The 20,204-nt window shown below is 38.3% G+C and overlaps 1 protein-coding gene across 2 annotated transcripts in view; it reads right to left on the minus strand.

The window, feature by feature from the left end:
* Nucleotides 1-20,204, minus strand: part of PPP2R5E (protein phosphatase 2 regulatory subunit B'epsilon) — a 73,125-nt gene that overhangs the window by 11,963 nt on the left and 40,958 nt on the right. For both annotated transcript variants that reach the window (XM_083862925.1, XM_083862924.1), the window contains exons 4-8: nucleotides 7,976-8,077; nucleotides 5,272-5,364; nucleotides 1,166-1,296; nucleotides 1,022-1,081; nucleotides 282-390 (exon numbers count right to left, since the gene is read on the minus strand). In XM_083862925.1, coding sequence (XP_083719051.1) covers nucleotides 282-390; nucleotides 1,022-1,081; nucleotides 1,166-1,296; nucleotides 5,272-5,364; nucleotides 7,976-8,077 — 495 coding nt within the window. The remainder of the gene's footprint in view (nucleotides 1-281; nucleotides 391-1,021; nucleotides 1,082-1,165; nucleotides 1,297-5,271; nucleotides 5,365-7,975; nucleotides 8,078-20,204) is intronic.

The following is a 20,204-nucleotide window of genomic DNA, read 5'->3' on the forward strand; positions in this document are numbered from 1 at the left end:
AACAGAGCAGAGAGGAGAACCTAGAGAGAGAGCTTAAATACTAAATAAAATTTCCAAAATATCACAGATGTTTTTTATGCTTTTAATTATCTAATCAGAACAGAAGCTAGATATTTATCATACAAAAGATACTGAATTAATTTGGAAAAAAACCCGTTGTATTTTTTCCACATTTAGAATTTCCCCCCACTTTTTATGTGCCTGTAATTAAATTTACAAAGCAACCTTAAAATATATACATGTAGCTTTTACTGAACAGAAAATATTTTCATAATTTCTACCTGTGCATGGAAGAGTGATAAACTCCTGACAGTGTGTAAAGGGATCAGCACCTTCACCAGAAACTGTTTATGCTCTGCCTTGAGAGGTAAAGCAAAACCATTGATAATACTGGAAATTAGAAAAGAAATATTTGTTAGTGTCATCATCACAGAGAGCAATACTGAGCTCTGAACAAGCACTTTCTAGATAAAAATATATTTAGCAGTCAGCACCTGTTTACAAATAGCACTTGTAAACAGGTGCTGACTTTGGTCCTGCTTTATATTAACAGAACACTCCATATCTAGGTAGCAATCCAGCTCCCATTAGGAATAATCACATCAGCAGCTGCACAAACCTGTTGCCAAACAGATAAGACCTTGTCTATGTGGTCTGTAAATTTATGTAAGCAAGGTGGTCTTGTAAGTAATTAATCTACCAAAATTAGATTCACTCCAAACAGTCACTCTGCTAAGTGTGCTCAGAAGAAAATAACCCTCCAGCATGTAAGGACGAATTGTGCAGTATTTAATGGACTCATGCACATAAAATCAATCCAAGACTTTGGCTGTAACTTGCATGTAGTTATATATATTTGGCAAAGATGTGACAGAGATTTGCACATGGGCTTAAAGATGAGAATGTGCCCACATCTGTTTTCAGAATCAGGGATTATCATAATACTTTTTCCGAATCTGACACTATCCTGACACGTCCACAAGGGAAGTCTGAGTTAGATAACAAAAAAAGACTCATTTACCTTCCTAAAATTTCCAACAGTTCAGCTACGCCATTGAAGTGTTCAGTTTCATAAACAAATCTAAAAAAAGAAAAGTTAAATATAAGCGATATATCAGTTTCCTAAAGGGTTCATGAGCGAAAAGCACCTTCTTCCACAACTTACCGTAGAAAAATATTATTAATCTGTTTTCGGATAAATGCTCTAAGACCCAGGAACTTGCCATAAATTCTGTGCAAGACTGTTTTTAGGTAGTCTCGTTCTCGAGGGTCTTCGCTGTCAAACAGCTCCAACAGCTGTGTTTAAAGGAAAAAGAGAACTGAAACTGGAGACATTTGACAAGCAGGACACACAGACTTCTCTATGAAACTGAATTCATGAAAACACATGAATGAAAGAATGTGACACCCATGGTACCCAAAAAATCTGCTGGAACCTCAGTACAAGATCACAAAACTCAGAATAATAAATCTGTGATTAACTAGCTCCAAAATGCTGCCTTTCTTTGCCCAAAAATAAATATGATAAGACAGTTTGCTTTTTACCATTCCCTGACACTGCAAAAACAGAAGATCCTCATCTGCTCTAAGATTTTGTTCTCACAACATTGTGTCAAGGTCACATTTTTCTAATTGCCTGTAATTTATATGATGAGCTCTTAAGCCTTCCCAGTGATTGCATGGCCTTCACGCTGTGGAAAGACTCAACAGGGAGGTCCATGCCAGCCCTGGATCTGCTGTTACAGCATCTCCACCAACTGCCAAAAATCAAAAGCATCAGAGAGAATAAATCCTTCATTTTGAACAAGATGGTGATTTCATTATCAATGCCAATTAAAAAACCAAAACAGAAGAGTGAACAAAGAAAAAAAAAAAAAAACCCAACAACAGAAAACTCAAAAATTTACTAACTAGCTCTTAAATAAAGACCAAAATGGTTATGTGAGACTCAGTCAAGAGAGGTGTTTTAGTGTCTGATATTATACAAAATATATCCCAAACACTGACACCTGCAGCTGCATGAAATGAGCAGCAGGAATATCACCTGCAGATCTTTGTTCTGTTCCCCTTGAATCCTCTGCCACAAAAGTATGAGCTTTCCCTTAGCTACCTTCTTCATTTTTTATGACATCACAACATTAGCTATTCTGGTGGATGTTTGGAATAAATTTAGAGGTAAACTTTACTTAAAAGGAAAATGCACAACTGACTGCCACAAATGTGCAGAAAAGAGGGAATTTCAGGTAATTTTTAGTAATCATAAGCAACCAGTATCTGCCTTGCATGAAAAAGAATGTAACTGTCAAGGAGTACCTGTCTTGCAAGAGAAATAAAGACAGTCTGTCAAACAGGTTTACAAATGGGTAAGATGTTGTCAGAAAATCATTACAGGACTGGCAGAAAACAAAATTATCTTAGATTTACAAACAGATAAATTGTAAATACCTATACCAAGTAGATATGTCAGTGTATGTATGCTACACCTGATCTCTCTCTGTTAAACTGCTACACAACTTTGAGGAGGTGAAAAAGGATAAGAAAAATATTGATTAAGATCTGTCTGGGATTTTTCTTTCTAACATCCAGGTCTAGGACTGATGCACACATCCTTCCTCATTGTTTTGAACATTTCTGCAGCTTGCAATGAAACCTCACTGTATTTTCCTTGCAGTAAGAATCTCTGGTGGGAATTTCATGAGTGAAGTATGAGGTTTGTCAGCTGCCCTCCAGAGGTTATAAACACACTGCTTTGTTCAATTAGTTCTAGATTTAAATAAATAAATAGTCACCTCATCCTTCCCCAAATAGCACATTTCAGCCTAAGACAGCAAACAGCTGGAAGCATTTATGTTTTTCTCTTCTTACTGGATTGAAAAGTATTTATATTTCCAGTTCTCTTATGCAGATCCTCTCTGGAAACACTGCAAAACTAAGACCCAGTCTCTCATTTAAAAAAAAAAAATAAATAAATAAGACAATTATTTTGCTATGTCCAATTTGTTATCATGTTTCAACAATAAAGTCTTATTTTTATGGATAAGCTGCAAGACTTCCATAATTTACGTTGACTATTCTAAACATACATAGAAAAGGGAAATTAATTTTCCAAAATAGCAACCTACATAACACAGAGACTTGTGGATATATTTGAATAGTATGTCTCTTAGCAACCACTGCCAACCATTTCAAACTGTACATAAGCAGGCTTTAGAAATGAACAGCTACACTGATAAATACAGGATTCTATTAAAACATACAGCTGAAGGCCAAGAAATACAGCTATATTAAAAAAAAAAAAAAGGCAAAAAACAAGTAAACAAGCAAAAAGTTTGAGAAAAGTCCATTAATTAAAAAAAAAAAAAGAACACTTTTAAATATATTTTTTTTATCCAGGCATCTTTACTGCCAAGAAAAATTTCATTAATTTTTTTTTAAAAATTGAAAAATTAATTTTGAGAAAAAGCTGACTCCAAATGTCCCACTTAGGTTGTCAGTGTCATGAGACACCAAAATGTTTAATGTTTTTAAGTCTCAAATTGCTTTCTTGTGTAAAGGATCTCAGGAGTTACTCCTGACACACAAGAAAGACAATAGGAAGTGGAAGGACACCCCAGTTCCTACAGTTCACTTTGAAGTGTTTACACATGTGGAAATATATTTACTTGCTTGTGTATATATATATATAAATATATATTAAAAAAATATATATATATGGCTGAATGGAACTTCTAATAGAAAAATATGAATTTTAAATTGACACACTGTGACAACAATAGAAAAATGTGCATCACCAAACAACATGGCAAGAACATAGGAATCCTTAGAACTCCTTTGACCTCTTAATTGTTTTCTGATGCACAAGTTTTAAAATCTCATATTGTCCTCTTTCAGTAGATACTATTCTTCCATTTAGTAGATTTAATGAAAAGCAGCAAGATTTAAGAAAAAAAAATTGAAATCCTTGGTTTAGACCCATTCTCCTGTGCCACACTGACAGTTTATGAATGTCTTAAAAGGGTGTGAGTGGGATGTTGCCAGTCATGACCAAGTTCAGCAGCATAGAACAGGAGCATCTGAGAATTATTTTTATTAGATTTTAAAGGAGAGCACATGCATTCACCCTATTGCAATCCTGCTCTATCTAATCAAACTAAAACCAGCCTGGAAAAAGCTGTCAGGGATGATTTGTCATGCATATTCTTTTATCTCCACCAGGTACTGGATGAACACATTGGTGCACCTCCTTGTCAAATCAGTACTGAGAAGAACAAAAAGGAAACCACCAGAGGTTTGAGCCAGATGAAAAATGCTCTTGAGTTTAGGAGATGGATAAAATAAAAATTTAAGTCTATCCTCTGGCTTTTGTAGGATGAAGAAGGTCTTGTGCAACGAGAAGGAAATTAAATTCCCTTCTTAGAAACTTTGAATGTAAGGACAAAAATTGCTCTTTTCACTACATTTTTCAGGTATTCTTCCTCCAAACAACATAGAGGAACAGTAAAGCACAACTTTTATAGCTTGAGCACTACAGAGGAAAATAAAAGCTCCATGAGTGATAAGGAGCAAGAGAAAGGTCTTCAGAAATGCTGAGTATCTCCTGCCAGCCAACTCTGGTTTGTTTTTCATTCAAGTGTCAGCCTGCAAGGAACTCCCTTTTCCAGCTAAGGAGGAATCATTCTAAATTCCCCTGATTTCAAAAGCAAGCTACAGACAGCATCAAGCACAAAGTTCTTTTTGACTTTGCAGTTATACAAAGACTCACAAAGGGAAAAGAAAACCCAAGACAGGCCTGTTCTCAAATCTGAAGACAAAAGATGTGTGGAGTGTCCTGGTTTAACCCAGAAGACAACTTCCTTCAACCACCTCTCTATGTATCAACAATATTCAGACACCTTATAACTGCTGTTAAAGTAGTCTCTCTATCTAGAGAGAACAGCATTTTGGGACTACTTTGTAGCAAACTTTTCATTTTTCAAGTTACTGTTTCAGCTCCCTCTCAAAACCACTAAGTCAAATATTTTGATTGAGGTATCAAGACTGGATCCAAACCATCTATTTTATGTATCTATAGCAACAGAGACTGACATATAAACACACACACCTTTTTCCACTACCTCCACAGATTGAAAACTTTCATTGTAGACACTGGTTTAGCCTTTATCTGTTGCAAATGAAGTTACACTTTCAAATTCTACACAAAATCTTTGTATGGCATTTTTTTTTTCCCCAATAGTGACACTAAGCCTTAAAGAAGAAAACACACCAGCTTACCTGCAATACAAATTTTTGATCTATGTACTTTTTGGCAATGCTGGGCTGAAATTCTTGGCTTTCCAAAAATCGTATGAAAAACTCATATACAAGCTGCAAAAAATAAAAAAAACCCAACAAATAACAAATGAAACACAAGTTTAATTTATGATTTGATTAATCTTTATATTTTTAGTATTTCCCTAAATTACTTTGTTAGAAGATCAAATGCTTCTTTTTCCCTAGTACAATGGGTTAATATAACAGAAAATATTTTTCTCTTTTATCGAACTGCCACCTTTTAGTTAAAATTAATTACATGAGCTTCTTAAGCTGCCTTTGCTTATTAAACTCCAGTCAAAGACATTTCATCACCAAGAACAGCCACTGCCATCTTGTAACGCTTGTTATCATCTTGTAAAGCTTCCTACAGTAATTGGGAAGCACATTTAAACTGCCCTCTGAACTGCTGAAGTCACATCAAATACAGACATTACAATTCTGAAAGCGCTGGTGAAACAGTTTGGAAATATTTAAATTAAATTAGAAACTGCTTAGAGTAGTGTTCTAGTACAACTTGAAACACAGAAGAAGAATACAAACCAGAATTTATTCAGAAGTTCCTAACTCACTGTAAAGATTAGCCTCAGGGCTGGAGAAAATCTGCTTATTTTCATGCAATTCCATCTCTACCTAAAGTCTTCAGTGGGACAGCAAGACTTTTCATTTAGTGGAGAAAAAGAAGAGTATAAAAAGCGGGGAACAAGGAAGTGAAGTGAAACAGAGACTGCTGTGGCCTCATAAGACAGCAAGTCTGATCTGTCACTGATAATGAGCTGCCAGCCAGCCATTCTCTTTGCAGAACCTTTTCATAAAGAGCAGCCATGGAAAACTTTCTCCTTTTTGTCTTTAGTGAGTATGAATATTGATACTGAAAGGAGAAAGGAAGCTTAAAAATTATATTTTAAAATCATTTTAAACTTTTCCATGACAGCAATATGCTGCGAAATTGCTGCTGGTACTTTATAGCAACGTTCTCTGACTTCTCAAAGGAAGCAATGGGAAATCAAAAAGCAGCAGAGAGGTTTAGAAATAGGTTGTGGGAAAAGTGACAGCTTACATAACACCAACATTAAATCATCAATTCCATCATCTTTTCACAAATACTTTGGTGAATTTCTTCTTGACAATAGTAAGTCATCCACTGGATAAGAAATTCCATCATTTCCATGCAAGTAATGACTTTTTGAACTACAGCACCAGTGTCACTGCGTGTGCTGTTTCCGGGCAGGCAAGCTCCTCAGAGCTGCCTTGAAGTTTTAAAGATTCTTATTTTTTGTGAAATTTAAATATAAATGAGGGATGAACCTACATTTCAACAGATTCTGAATTAGAGAGCACAAAAGAGTGAAACAAACCGCTCACAGGACTGTGCATGCAACTGTAAAATAAAATCCTCATTTCAGACCAAGATCAATTTTCCTCCTTTGCTCAAAAAACTCCCAAACTCCAGAAACTGTTACTCAAGCAAACTTCTTGTAAATTCACCAGTGGTGTGAGTCATTATCCTGACCGACACACACAGGATCTTCATCTATATTTTCTATAAAGGAATTTACTGCATCAGTATCAAAGATGCTGTCTCCAGTTTAGTTTACATTCTTCATTCAAAAAATCACAGAACCGTGGAATGGTTTGGGTGGGAAAGGACCTTAAAGATCACTTCATTTCACCCCCTCCTGCCATGGGACACCTTTCCCAAGACCAGGCTGTTCATCCAACCAGGGTTTCATCCAAACTGGCCTTGGACACTCCCAGAGATGGGGCAGCCACAGCTTCTCTGGGCAACCTGTACCAGGGCCTCACACCCTCACAAGTCAAGAACTTCTTAATAAAGTATAATCTGAATCTCTCCTTGCCATATCACTATTCTGACCATGTAAAAATCACTCTCCTTTGTTTTTTTATAAGCTCCCTTTCAAGCACTGGAAGGCTGCAGTGAGGTTTCCCTGGAGCCTTCTCTTCTGCAGGATGAGCAACCCCAGCTCTCCCAGCCTGTGCTCACAGGACAGGTGCTCCAGCCCTCTGATCATCTTTGCACCACTCCCACAGGTCTACAATTGTCTTGTGCTAGTAACTCCAGACCTGTGCAGTGTTATTCCACATGGGGGTCTCAAAATCCCTTGTTTTGACAACTGAAATTCAGAAGAAGGGATGCTAGTCAGTGAGCTTGAATCCTGCTACAAATACCTGGGAGCAAACCTTGACTCGAGGAGAGAAAGGAGGACTTAGATAGGGATGCAGCTTCTCATTCATTTTTCTGATCAGCTGCCAACACCTGTGCACTTCCATATGAATATTAACCACCCTCAATAAAGCAAAACTGCCAGCAGTGGCATCCTCACAATGCTCTTGCTGAAGTTGATGAAAAACACTTGTGCACCAAAGCAGTTCGAAAAGCAAAATAATTTTTAAATCAATGAAGGAAAACAGGAATATGAGGGACACCATCAATACAATTTTGAAAGAAAGCTTTAACATTTTGCAAGTATCACAAAGTTCTCTCCCATCTCTGTAGGTACTATATTAGAATCATAAACAGTATTAATAAATGTTAGTGTCTCACAGACTAGTTCTGACTCACAAGTTAAAAAAGAAAGCTGAAAAAATTATTAGATACACTAAGAAATGACAAGAATTTCTTCTGAGATAAATAATCAAAAACCTGTAAATGCGGCCACGATGCCTCCAAGGTGGGCTCATCTTCTTCTGGATCAAATTCATTGCTGTCACTAGGTGGGAGAGTTCTGAAGATATTGCAAGATACCTGAAAAGGCAAAGGAAGGAGGATGAGACCCATTCTTCAAACAGGTAATAGATTTCAGGAACTCTGTATGTCTGTACTTGCTCCATCCTCCATCACTTAAACACTATTTCTTTTTCCTGCTGTCTGACAAGGATCTTTAGCAACAGCACAGGGCTAAGGAACCTGTCACTTTACAAACCTGCCACCAGCCTTGGCTTTTCTCCTTTCCTTTGACATCCCAGCATCACCCAGTCCACCACCACGTTCCAGAGGAGCCCCACCAACATGTAATTCCCAATCCTGATGGGCATTAATGGGAGCCAGGACTGCTTAGGAGATGTAGGAAATACCATCAACTTGTATTTGTAAGTGTTGTCATAGAGCACTTGGTTATTTCTGTCTGTACAGAAAAACATTAATGATTAAGGTCTCATCTGTCAGCACTTGTTAGGAGTTGCCAGTTATATTAAATGCCTGGACACCTCATGCCAAGTACAGAAGTTGGTACTAAATGAAAGCAAATAATAGTATTTGCTCGACACTTAGCCTACATTTTATTTCATGGCTGGCTCGCTTTGCTTAATCTTATTTAGAGGTACTTTGGTGAGACTGCCTGGCTTTGTGAGGTTCATGCTATCAGCAAAGACTGAGCCAGAGAGCTTTCCTGGGTTAATTAGAGTGCTGAATGGAGTGTACAGCTTATTATACAGCAAATCTGATAAACTGCAAACATGCTATAGGGCCCCTCTGCACTTGGAAGGTGATGATGTGCCTTCCTTGTGCTCTGCTCCTGCGCATTTCACCCATCCCTAAGCTGGTTAATCAAACAGCTGGGAAAAGCAGCATGTTATCCCCTAATCTATACATGACCCCTACATAGTAGTTCAGACAAACTAAGCTATTTAAGACACACAACTAGTATGTTCTTCAGCATCCTTGTTTCTTTTTCCAGCTTTTTTGCTCCTGTAAATGTTTTAGTCTGTGAGGCTCACAGAACAGTTTGTTGGCAACTTAGTGAGAAAGGGCACTTTAAAGCCCATAGCTGAAATACAATATAAATACTGATAAAACCAGATTTAAATAGGGTGAAGTTTGAGAATTTGCAAGACAAACAGAACAGATTCAGGCACTGCATAAACAGAAAGATGAAGGATGTAAGTGCAGGAAAGCACACGTGGTGCACCCAAGTGAGGGATGTTCACTGAACACAAAAGAGTGAGCACAGAGAACAAGAGGCCACACTGGTTTGTGCTGGGACTTGTCCCTTCCTGCCACAAGAGGGTGTGTGCCACTGCAGTTCCAGTCCTGCAGGCTCTGCAGAAGCCTCACTCCGTAAAGCTCAGCACTGCTTTCAGCCTGGAGAGACACAGCACTTACTCCAGCCCGTGCTGGGAGATTGAACTCCTCCCGCCCTGTACCCACACCAGCTGAGTGACTGCCAGCATTCATTAGGAGAAGATCTTTTTCTCCTTTCTCCAGTCTCTCCCCCAACTCATTCACTTCTCTTAAGAGCCCCTTCATGAAGAGACATTTCTAATCTCATGAGAGGTCAAATAACTATTCCAGGAATACACACATGTTACAGTTTGTCTTTCCTCAAGGATTCCTGAGCTCCTCCTTCTACTATCCCTGATATGAAAAGGCAGGGAGAGGAGGAGAGTGATCAGAATTAGCAAGACAGAGTTTCTGCGGTAGAACACAAAAGAGGGTAGACAGCCCAAAGGATTCCCAAGTAAAAAGTGGGAAATGTACCTTCAATCCAAACATCTGGGATTCTAAAATACTTACTCGAGCATTTTTTGTTAATGCTTCACAGTCAAAAATCCCAGCTCTCAGAGGATTTGGATCAAAATAAGAAACTAAGAAAACCAAAGGCAGCTTTTTTTCCTTTCTGCTTTAAATTTCATTTGAAACAAGAAAGAAAATTTTCTGCAAATTTAACTATATGAGTATTAGTAAAACTTGTACATACAGATCACTCATCATCTGTTTTGTTTAGAAACTGGAACAAATACTGAATTATGGCACAAGTAAAACCTGCAAGGGAAAGTACATTCCTTCAGAATGAAAAGCTAAACAAAGACAAATTCCTGTAAGACTCAAATTAAGTCAAACCAAGCCTCAAGCAGCTAGTGCCAGGGCCTTACCAGCATGACAGAAGTATGAGAGGTTCAGCAACAATTAGCTAAGTGCCAGCACTGACACCTGGATCTTGAGCTTGGGACAAAATTAGTGTGATTTCTGGAAGAGTGCCTATTAAAAAATGCCAGTCTCAAGGCAACTCAAAAGCAGTTTTTTTGCATAAGAAAATTAACATTAAAATGCAATGCAAGCTAGAATATAGTCCTAGTATGCAGTTTGCTCTCTTCAATTTTCTATTTTGCATTAGGAGTAAAGATAAGCTATGTGGAGCCAAAATAGAGATACTCTCCTGAGGAGAACAGACAGAGCAGGTTATCTTTAAGTGATTTCCCCAGGTTATCATAACTTTAGGAGATAATGTGTGCCATTATAGTTACATTAATCACCACAACACAGCACGATAGCTCATTTACATGCAGTGTCAATTTATAGCATGCTTATCTAAATCAGTAGCCTCTGGGTGGTAAATGTTTATAAGCCTCTAAGGGAGAACTGAAGGCAACAAGTCCTTCCATGCATGAACTGCCCAGCTGTACATTGGAGACCCTGACAGCCACCACACTAAGACAGGAACACGCCACACTGGATCTGGAGAGACCTTTTCTCAAACATAAGGCAGCTATTCAGTATTTATCCCTGGGCCCAAGCAGCATGCCAAAATTCCTTCAGCTGGATAGCTGAATCATTTCTCTCCTGACCTCTCTTGGATCATCAAGCCAGAGGACGTCCCTGCCAGCCTGCAGACACAATCCCCAGTGACTCCTCTCCCAAAGCCAACACAAATGACTATGGATCAATACTGACTTCCGTCTGCCGCTGATTAGGAACGCCTCCAAGCCCAGATGATATTTTTGGAAGGCAAATCAGAACTCTAACATTCGAGAAAGTTGTATCAAGACAGATGTCCCCTCTGTGTCCTCAAAAACACCTGCACCCTCTTCTCCATGGCTGTGCCTTCAGAAGCACACACCAAACTGGGTGTACAAAGTCCACCACAGCTCCCTCCACCACGCAGAATCTGAACACCCAAGTGCCAGAAACCAACTAAACAAAAGCAGTTAAATCCACTCATTGGCACTGAATCAAAAACATCCCAGATCAAACTGGATATGGTGAAATGACTGAGATTTCTAGACTGGAGATGTGTGGAAACCTCCGAGCTCTGTGTCACTGTGTTAGTCAGGCACAACCCACAGAATGACAGAGTGGTTTGGGTTGGAAGGGATCTTAAAGGTCATCTCATTCCAACATCCTGCCATGGGCAGGGATCCCACCCACCAGACCAGGCTGCTCCAAGCCCCATCCAGCCTGGCTTTGAACACTTCCAGGGATAGAGTAATCACAACTTCTCTGGGCAACCTGTGCCAGTGCTTCACTTGCTCTCTTAATAAAGAATTTCTTCTTAAGATCTAATCTAACATCTAACTCCAACCAGAAGCAAGACAAAAACTCTCCCAGGCAATTACAAGTCAATGTCAACTCATTAAAAACAAACAAGGCAGGGAAGGCTGCTCTATACCCCCACAAAGTGTGAGCTGCAATTTCTGAACAGATCTGATGGCTGGTACCTGGCAATGCAGAACCACAAAATTATGAATATACAGGTAAAAGCATTAAGCTTCAAGAAAGCTTTATCACCACATTTATATTTGAAATAACTTTTAGAAAAGAAGGTAGTAAGAAGCTCAAATCTGAAGTCAAAATTCATGTTTTGAGAAGTCTTCTGTTTGCCCCTCACTGTAGTGCTATAAAAGTGACAATGCTGTAACAGAAACACTTCACAAATTGAATTGCAGCTGAGCACTTCTACTCTGTGCTGTTTGAAACAAAGATTTTTATCAGTAATAGTCTTCCTGAATGAAAGCTGAAATGAAAACAAACACGCACACTGCAAAGTTTTATATATTCTCTATATAAAGCCAGGATAAGTGGATACCCATTTAGCTTACAGGGAACACCTGTTCTTCAATTAAAAATATGTGGAATCATCCAAATAAACCCCCTGTACATATAAAATTGAAACCCAGTATCTCTGCTCACAGTGTTTAAACTGCTGTGCATAATAATAACACAGAGAAGCAATAAAATGTAATTAAGTCATAACATGAAGTCATGCTAACCTGGAGACAACACTGGCCCCTGGAAAAGACACTGGACTTGTCCTTCTGAAACAAATCTGCATATATGGAGTTTTTTAATATTGTTTACAGATTTACATATTCTAGAGCCTGAAGCAACTGCTGCATTTACTCAGCTATAATCTCTCTATAAAACCCGCTGAATTGTTCCCTGAAGTTTGACTAAAGAACATCTTACAAAATGTAGTATCCAATTTTATCTTAAAATGTTATAAACTGTTCCACCAGCTCTCTTCTCCTTAAGTTTCACTACTAATTTAACTACAGCACTGCTTCTGATTTCAAGGCTGAATCTGCCTGATACCCTGTTGGCTCTTGTTAAACCACCAGATCTCTTTTACACCTGTATATACATTTGCATATGCAGTATGTGTCTATCTATAGAGTGGTATTTTTATACAGACACAACAACTCTCAACCTCTGTGTCGTTAAATGGAAAAACAAAGCTCCTAAACCCAGGCAGTTGTTAGTTTCTCTGTTTGTTTTTAATCCTGTGATTATTTTTGCTTCCTTCCTTTGACCTCCCACCTGTGCACAAGTGCACTGGGGTAGATATAGAAAGCCAGACCATCTCGCTCTCTTTTCCTGCACGTTGTCGGATTAATTTATCGACGTTCACTTCTTTGAACAGTGCAGTGTACCAGAAATTCATATTAAGATACTCACGATAAGCAAGCCACAATGCTCAGGTTCTTTTCTGCACCACTGCTTGCCTGAACACAGTCTTTCAGGGTTTAATATTATGTGCCTTCTTTTGCCCAGCAGCATTACTTTTGACTTGGCTGAATCAAAATGAACTACATTGGATTGTGAACACAGTCAACAATCCAGATCATAGGCTGGGGGGAAAACAGTTCTTCTCATTTTCCCTTGACCTTTAAGTCTTCTAAAAATTCAATCAATAACCTGCAAGAATTTAGCTCTGGATGAAGGCTCCTAAACTTGTTAGCTTACCATCATCCACTTCAGTGGTGGTAGCAGCTTCCATCCATACAGATGAGGAAGCGGCAAACCTGAGATCCCTGAACAGAACTACAACAGGAGAGAGTTCATAGGACAAAACAGCTGCTGCCCAGGTGCGATGTCCACACCATGTGTGTTTAAAGGGAAGAGCTGCCTTCTACTTGTATCTTGCATTGAAAAAAGCAGTAGCTATACTCCTGCAGTGGGTGCTTTGCCCAAAAAAAAAAAAAACCCAATTTACAAACCATGAAACTTCTTGTAGAACCACAGAGTGGTTTGGGTTGGGAGGGACCTTACAAGTCATCTAATTCCAATACACCCTGCCACAGGCACTTTCCACCAGACCAGGTTGCTCCAAACCCATCCAACCTGGCCTAAAACAATTCCAGGGATGGTGCAGCCACAGCTTCTCTGGGCAACCTGTGCCAGTGGTTCACCAACCTAAGTCAAGAATTCCATCCTAACGCACAATCTCTCCCTGTCTCCTTCCAAATTCAAGTCATTACCCTTTATTCCCCCTTCCAGTTTAAAGCCATCACCCCTTGTTCTCATCTTGTTCACTCTAACAAGAATCAAGGTGGATTATGACACTTTGGATCTGAATTTGAAGTGTTAGCCCAGATCCCAGCCCTGGGTACAACTTTCTCCCTGCTGGAAACTGGAGCTCTGCAATTCCACTCTAGGTCACCTAGACCAGAACTATATCTGAGTGTCCTACCAGTAACCCCATTCATCACTATCTCCTTCTGATAGGGAGAAAAAAAAGCTAAGTTTTCAGATGATTTAATGGAAGAATTATTTATTTAATGTGTGCCCAGATAATTCTGTAATACAGTCTGAAAAATCATAGCAGTATCTCAAGTATCTTGGACAAGTTAAAGCACAGCACCAGCAGAAAGAGCCCCTCACCTCTGGAGCAGGCGGGAGATCAAGTGAAAGCCTGCCAATGCATGAACTTGAACTCTAGACAGCATTACAAAACTCATGCTGGCCTGGACTCCAAACTAAAGAACAAAACATACAATTCAAAACTCAGGAAAACAATCCCTCAGAAGAAGATTAACACTGTGCTTGTCTGCAGACAAAATGCTTTGAAGGTACTTAAGAGGATGACGCAGCCAAACTAAGGTGTGGGGATGTAAAGGTCCTTTAAGTAAGTAAGTAAGTAAGTAAGTAAATAAATAAATAAATAAATACAATAAATACAATAATAATCATAGCTCAAGTGCTTCTTGGAACAAGAAGGTGTTTTTCAAGTTTATTTCTTTGCTTTAGACCTAGTCACTGAACTGTTATGCAGATAAAGTCTGACAGATGCAAGGCCTGTATAACCAACCGCAGGAATAACGGATCCGGGTAACTGTAATTACAGACTGTCCAGGAAAATTATTAGGGACAACTACTGCAAGAGGAGCTGCCTCCAACTGATTTTTTTGAGAGGAGCACAGAACATCAGAGGCTCTTCTTTTAATAAGCATCGTACGTTTAAAACGAGCTAGGTGTATAAAGCATGTGAATAACAAAAACATATAACAAAAGTCCTTGGAAATAATGCATAAAAGAAATCAAAGTTAGATTCTTTTCTTGCTTCTATAGAATTGATAACCCTGATATTCAAGAAAGAAGAACAGAATTTAAAATATGATGTGATTTTTATGTTTTTCTTTAACAATAGCCTGCTTGCTCCATTATGGCTGCACCTACATGACAATTTTTAATCAAAAAACATTTGGGGTGGGGGGGTCAAAGGACATTGCATTTTCCTTCCAGCATTTCAGATGGCTTCAAAATCTGTTCCACTGAGTCAAGTTAAGTTCAAGATTAATTCCTAGTATTTTACAGAATTCCTGAACGTAGATAAAATTCCCATGAGAAAGGGATATGATTTGTCAATTCTTGTTAGGATGTATTATTTCACTTATTTCCCTTAAACTCAAAATGACATTCAGTATCATATTTTGAAATCAAATACAAGAAGTAACAGGAACATACACAGAGGATTTCTGTTAAATCAGAAAAGCAACACTGAAAATACGTGGACCTGCAGAAAAATCTCTATCCAAGAACATTTTAATACAGAAACTCTGAAGATGTCATACTTAGTCATAAGACACAGCTAAAGCTATAGAAAATATAAAAACCATAATGCCTATGAAGTCTAACAGCTAGAACACTTCCTAAAAATAGGTTCCTCAACATGCTAAAAAAATCATGGCTTAGCAAGATATTCTTTATGTTTAACGGGTCTGTCACAAACAAACTCCTGAACAGACTCTGCCCTCACATCTGTTGAGACAAACCTGCAGTAAAAACGAATGCAGTCTCTCTAGATTTATGTCAGTAGAAAGGAGAGAGAGAGGGGAAAAAAAAATAAAAACCCACACCAGAATCCGACCTTTAAAATGCATTTTTTTGTGTTTATTTGGGTATTGATTTAACCAAGTTTCTTTCCCTGTGTTGCCTAACACAGCTGCTACACCACAAGACATCTCCTATGATGTTTCACTTCGGCTGTACAGAAATTACAGCCTTCTTTTACTTGATTTGCCATTACAGAAAAGATAAAGATGACAATGGGAAGCCAGAGGCATTTCAGCACTTAGAAAAGAGAACAAAGTATCACAATTCCATTCTAAAAGATGTATCAGAAGAGAGTTTCATTAGCCATCTCCTGTGGGCTGGCAAACACACACTGATGTTGCCCAAACGTCAGCACCCGGGTTTACAATTTCTAAAGAAGCAAGTAGGAGAGCTGAAAGGTTGCTCGCCAACAAAGAGATTCATCTCCGTTTAACAGCTTGTCAATTTTTTCTTCCATTTTTTAAATGAAATTGATCAGTTTCCTCAATCTGTGTCTTAATATCCATAAAACACAAACAGCTCTACCACATACGCTCTTCAGGATACCACAGCTAATAACAAACATTTATTTCATTCAACTACCACTACTTAATCTACCAGCAAAAATCAGTATCATTAGTTTAAGCCTCCACATTTTGCTCAGACAGGAATAAATTTTAGATTAAGTGTCCAATTATTGGCTCATAAAGTCCCATTACTGGCATTTCCTTCTTAGCAGAGTGAGGCTTAATTGGGAAGGCCATTTTTCCTAAGACTTGCCTAATTCTAAAGAATGTCATCTGCCCTTCTGAGCAACACATCAAACTGCAGGGGAAGCACGCTGAGCAATACCCTCCTGAATTCATCTGTTCAGCTCATGGCCATTAACACAAATCCCAATTGCTCTCTCCCCATCAACTGATATTCATGACACGGATGAGGCCTCTGCAACTTGCTTTGGTGGTCATTAGGAGATTCTGTTTTATTTTATTTTTTTTTTTAATAACATGCCAGACACTGTATCAAGCTAAAGAGTGGTTTAAGGAAGTGGGTTTGCACATGGGTTGACAAACAGCCAAGTGGTTTCACATTTAGCTATACACAACATCACATCACATGCTCAAGAGAAGAAAATGAAAACATGTGATATTACAAGCACGAATTAAGCTTTTAATGGCATAAATTTTAGATGGTTGGCATGAAAAACACCCATAAATTATCTGGCTACCACAAATTACTTTTCCAAACCCTTATATTTTAGAAGCAATTAAAAATCTCAGCTCTTCTGAAGAAGAATTCTACTGGCAACCTTTTCCTAGCCAAGGATGTCTAGAGCCAAACACCTTTTGGGTCACTAACAGAGATCATTAACATACACAGATTATGGAACCTTATAATAAAAAAAGGCTCTTCCACAGATATTATTTTTTGAACATTTTAGATGATTTAGATTAGAAAACACTTTAGCTATTTATCCTTCTCTATGAATATTAGTAACTCTAAAAATACCAGGGTTTTTTTCTGCTCCTGAATGATGCTTAAACTCCCTGAAGAACTTTTTTCCCCTTCACCTCCAAATCACAGTAGCCCAAAGAGACAAGCAGAAAATAACAATTCTTAGATTCATAAACATTAAACATAACAGGGTAGAGAACTTTCAAAGGGAGATAAAACAACTGGGCTCAGTTTTGATCAGTTTTCAGATCCTGCTCTTTCAATCAAAACACTCCCATGACAATTGTGGCAGGCAGTCAGGGAGGATGCTAATTTGGTCAGGACACAGATACTGCTGTTTTCTTCACTATCATGACAGGTCTGAGACTGTCAACATGACAGCTCCCCTGTGAACACAGCTGGAGACTTTGGTGAAAATCCCCAAAAGGACATGAAGGTGGTAGTTGCACTCATGAAGTCAACTGTGGACATTTAAGTCTGTCTCAGTGTATGACTGCTTCAGACAAAACTGCCTGAAACAGGAACATACTTACTGCAAACAGCAATTTATACCAAAAAACAATGCTTCAGCACAAAGTGACTAATGCCATCTCTTCACCAGGCAGTACGTGCTGAAAACTTTCATTCTATATAATATTAGAAGAACTACCTTTCCCTCTAGGGCCTGTGTAACTGTGCTCAAAGTGGTGAAGAAGTCTCGCTTTTATAGGCAGAGACCAGCAGGAAAAACCAGCATTTTTACCAGATAGTCTATCTGCTAAAAACAAAACACCTGCAAGCCTCAAAAGCCCTGGTGATGTGTTTTAGCAGAAGCACTGCAATAGCATTTGTTGGAACAATCAACACGAATCATTCGTGCATCTGCCATGGATTCACTCACATAAATTCAGAATCAGAGCATTGCATCCTGCTCCCATGGAATACAACCACCAAAGTGATTTTCCAGCAGCACATGCACCAAGAACACAACTGGTTGTGACAGGCACAATTAGGCTTTCAACTGCTTGCACCTTCATCAAAGCTCATCAAAGCTCAGGTGGCTGTTGCAGGCCAGAGTTTAATCCAAAATCTAAATTACAATTTACAATTAAATTTACTTACAATTTTCTCAGGAAATTCTTTAGGGAAAAAAAACATGTTCACTTCCCTAAACACTTAGGCATCTTTTTGCTTGTAAAAAAATCCAGGTTTGGGCAGTCAGGGGCCACTGGGTAGCCAGACACAGGACACGAGAATATTCACAGTCCTCCCCTGCTTCAGAACCCCAGCACTAAAGAGGAAACAGCCTGGGTTCAGCACCACAAATGCAAAGTAGAAGAAAGCAGAATGAAGAAGGGCACGATGCAATGAAAGGAAAAGATGAGAGAATAGATTTTTATCAAAAAGGAGCTAAGCTGAAACAGTAATTTCTTAAGCTCCATTAGTAAATATCTATGAAAGCCACTGGAAACGTTCAGGCTGTATCTTTATTTCCAGTAATTCCTCCATATCGTAGATACAGACTATATTTAAGGAAATTATACAAAACCATGCTTTCCAAACTCTTTAGGCAACACATGGTTTCCTTAAGATAAAAACTGTTGTGTGAATCAATACAAGTGACTGCAGGGACAGTAGGACATGATAACAAAAGGGTTTACATGTCTTCCACAGTTCAAGATCACGTTGTTTCATAGATGATTATTTATGATTCAAATTGAACTTTATAAACAATTACAAATCAAATTCTTCTTGTTTCTTGGGGCCGAAGCTAAGGCAACACTAACTTGCAGAGTTTTTATTCAAGAGATGTTGCTGCAGTAAACAACCATAACCAAAGTCAATGCAAGAATATAACCTCAGTTAGAGAAATGCTAAAAAAATTACCAAATTCTCTGAGGGGATGAGTTTGGAGGCATCTGCTGCACCCAGAAAAAGTCCCCCATTTTATTGAAGTTATCTGTGCATCAACATCCCTTCTAGGCAAAGGGTGTGATATCCTTGTTCATCACAACGGGTACACATTAGATTAAACTAACATTTGCAAACCATTTAAATAATACAGCACAGCACCAGCAGAAAAACTGAGAAAAAAAAAAAAAAAAAAAAAAAGTCATTCTGCATTCTGCCTGGTATTTGAATGGTGCATGAGTTCACATACTGAAGAAATAGAACAGCAAGGAATTCATTCACAAGACTGGTCCAATGCAAAAGGGGGCAAAAGAGGGTGAGGCAGAAGGGGAAGAATCTGATCTCATAATTATAGGCTTTCTGACAATGCACACACACAAAGAAGCCATGTTAAGATTTTTTTCATACACCCTTAATTCTGTTTTTTCCCCCTCATGATTAACTGCTTGATGGTTCTGTCACAATTTACAGCTATTTTTAAGTATTACAGACAAGCAACACAGCATGTATCTGTGTGTCAGAAAAGAAGTGAGGAGCATACACAATGCAATGCAAAAAGAATTAACGTTTTTCTTCTCACAGCACATAGCCAGAGGATTCCACACTCACAGAGTACCATTAGGAAACTGACATCACCAAATCTATATTTAATTAATTGCTTTCTCATTTAGAGAACAGGTTATAAGGGTTCTGTACAGTAGCACAGAACAAACATTTTAAAGCAGTGATTGATTTTGCCAGTTGCAATGAACATTCTTCACCGTGCAGCATCTGGTACTGTTTCCATTTTTACTTTGAAAACACTATTACTTAACAATTTATATATACAAGGTATGGTATTAGAGTGAGCATTCTTGTTCACTCTAATAGCACCTGCAATGAATCCACATAATCCAAGCAGGACATTCTCACAACAATCCTATACAGTATTTTTAGCATTTATTATTTTAAAATTATTATCCATGCATACTTTAAGCTATCTCTGCCTAAAGAAGACACCCAAGAGCTTGGAGAAAGTTCAAAGAAAGGTAAGAAACTTGCAAAAATTATTCCATTAAATATACTGGGAGGAGAGGGAAGGTAGACTGGAGGAAACATGAGGGTCTCTGATTTTATGGCTGCTGACTTTCTCCATCAGGGAACAATCCAGGCTTCCTTTCATACATTCGTGACACTATAATAATAATAATCTACTTGACTTCCATTAAAAACATATAAA

Source organism: Zosterops lateralis (assembly GCF_965231275.1).
Source record: "Zosterops lateralis genome assembly, chromosome: 6".
Lineage (NCBI taxonomy): Eukaryota > Metazoa > Chordata > Aves > Passeriformes > Zosteropidae > Zosterops > Zosterops lateralis.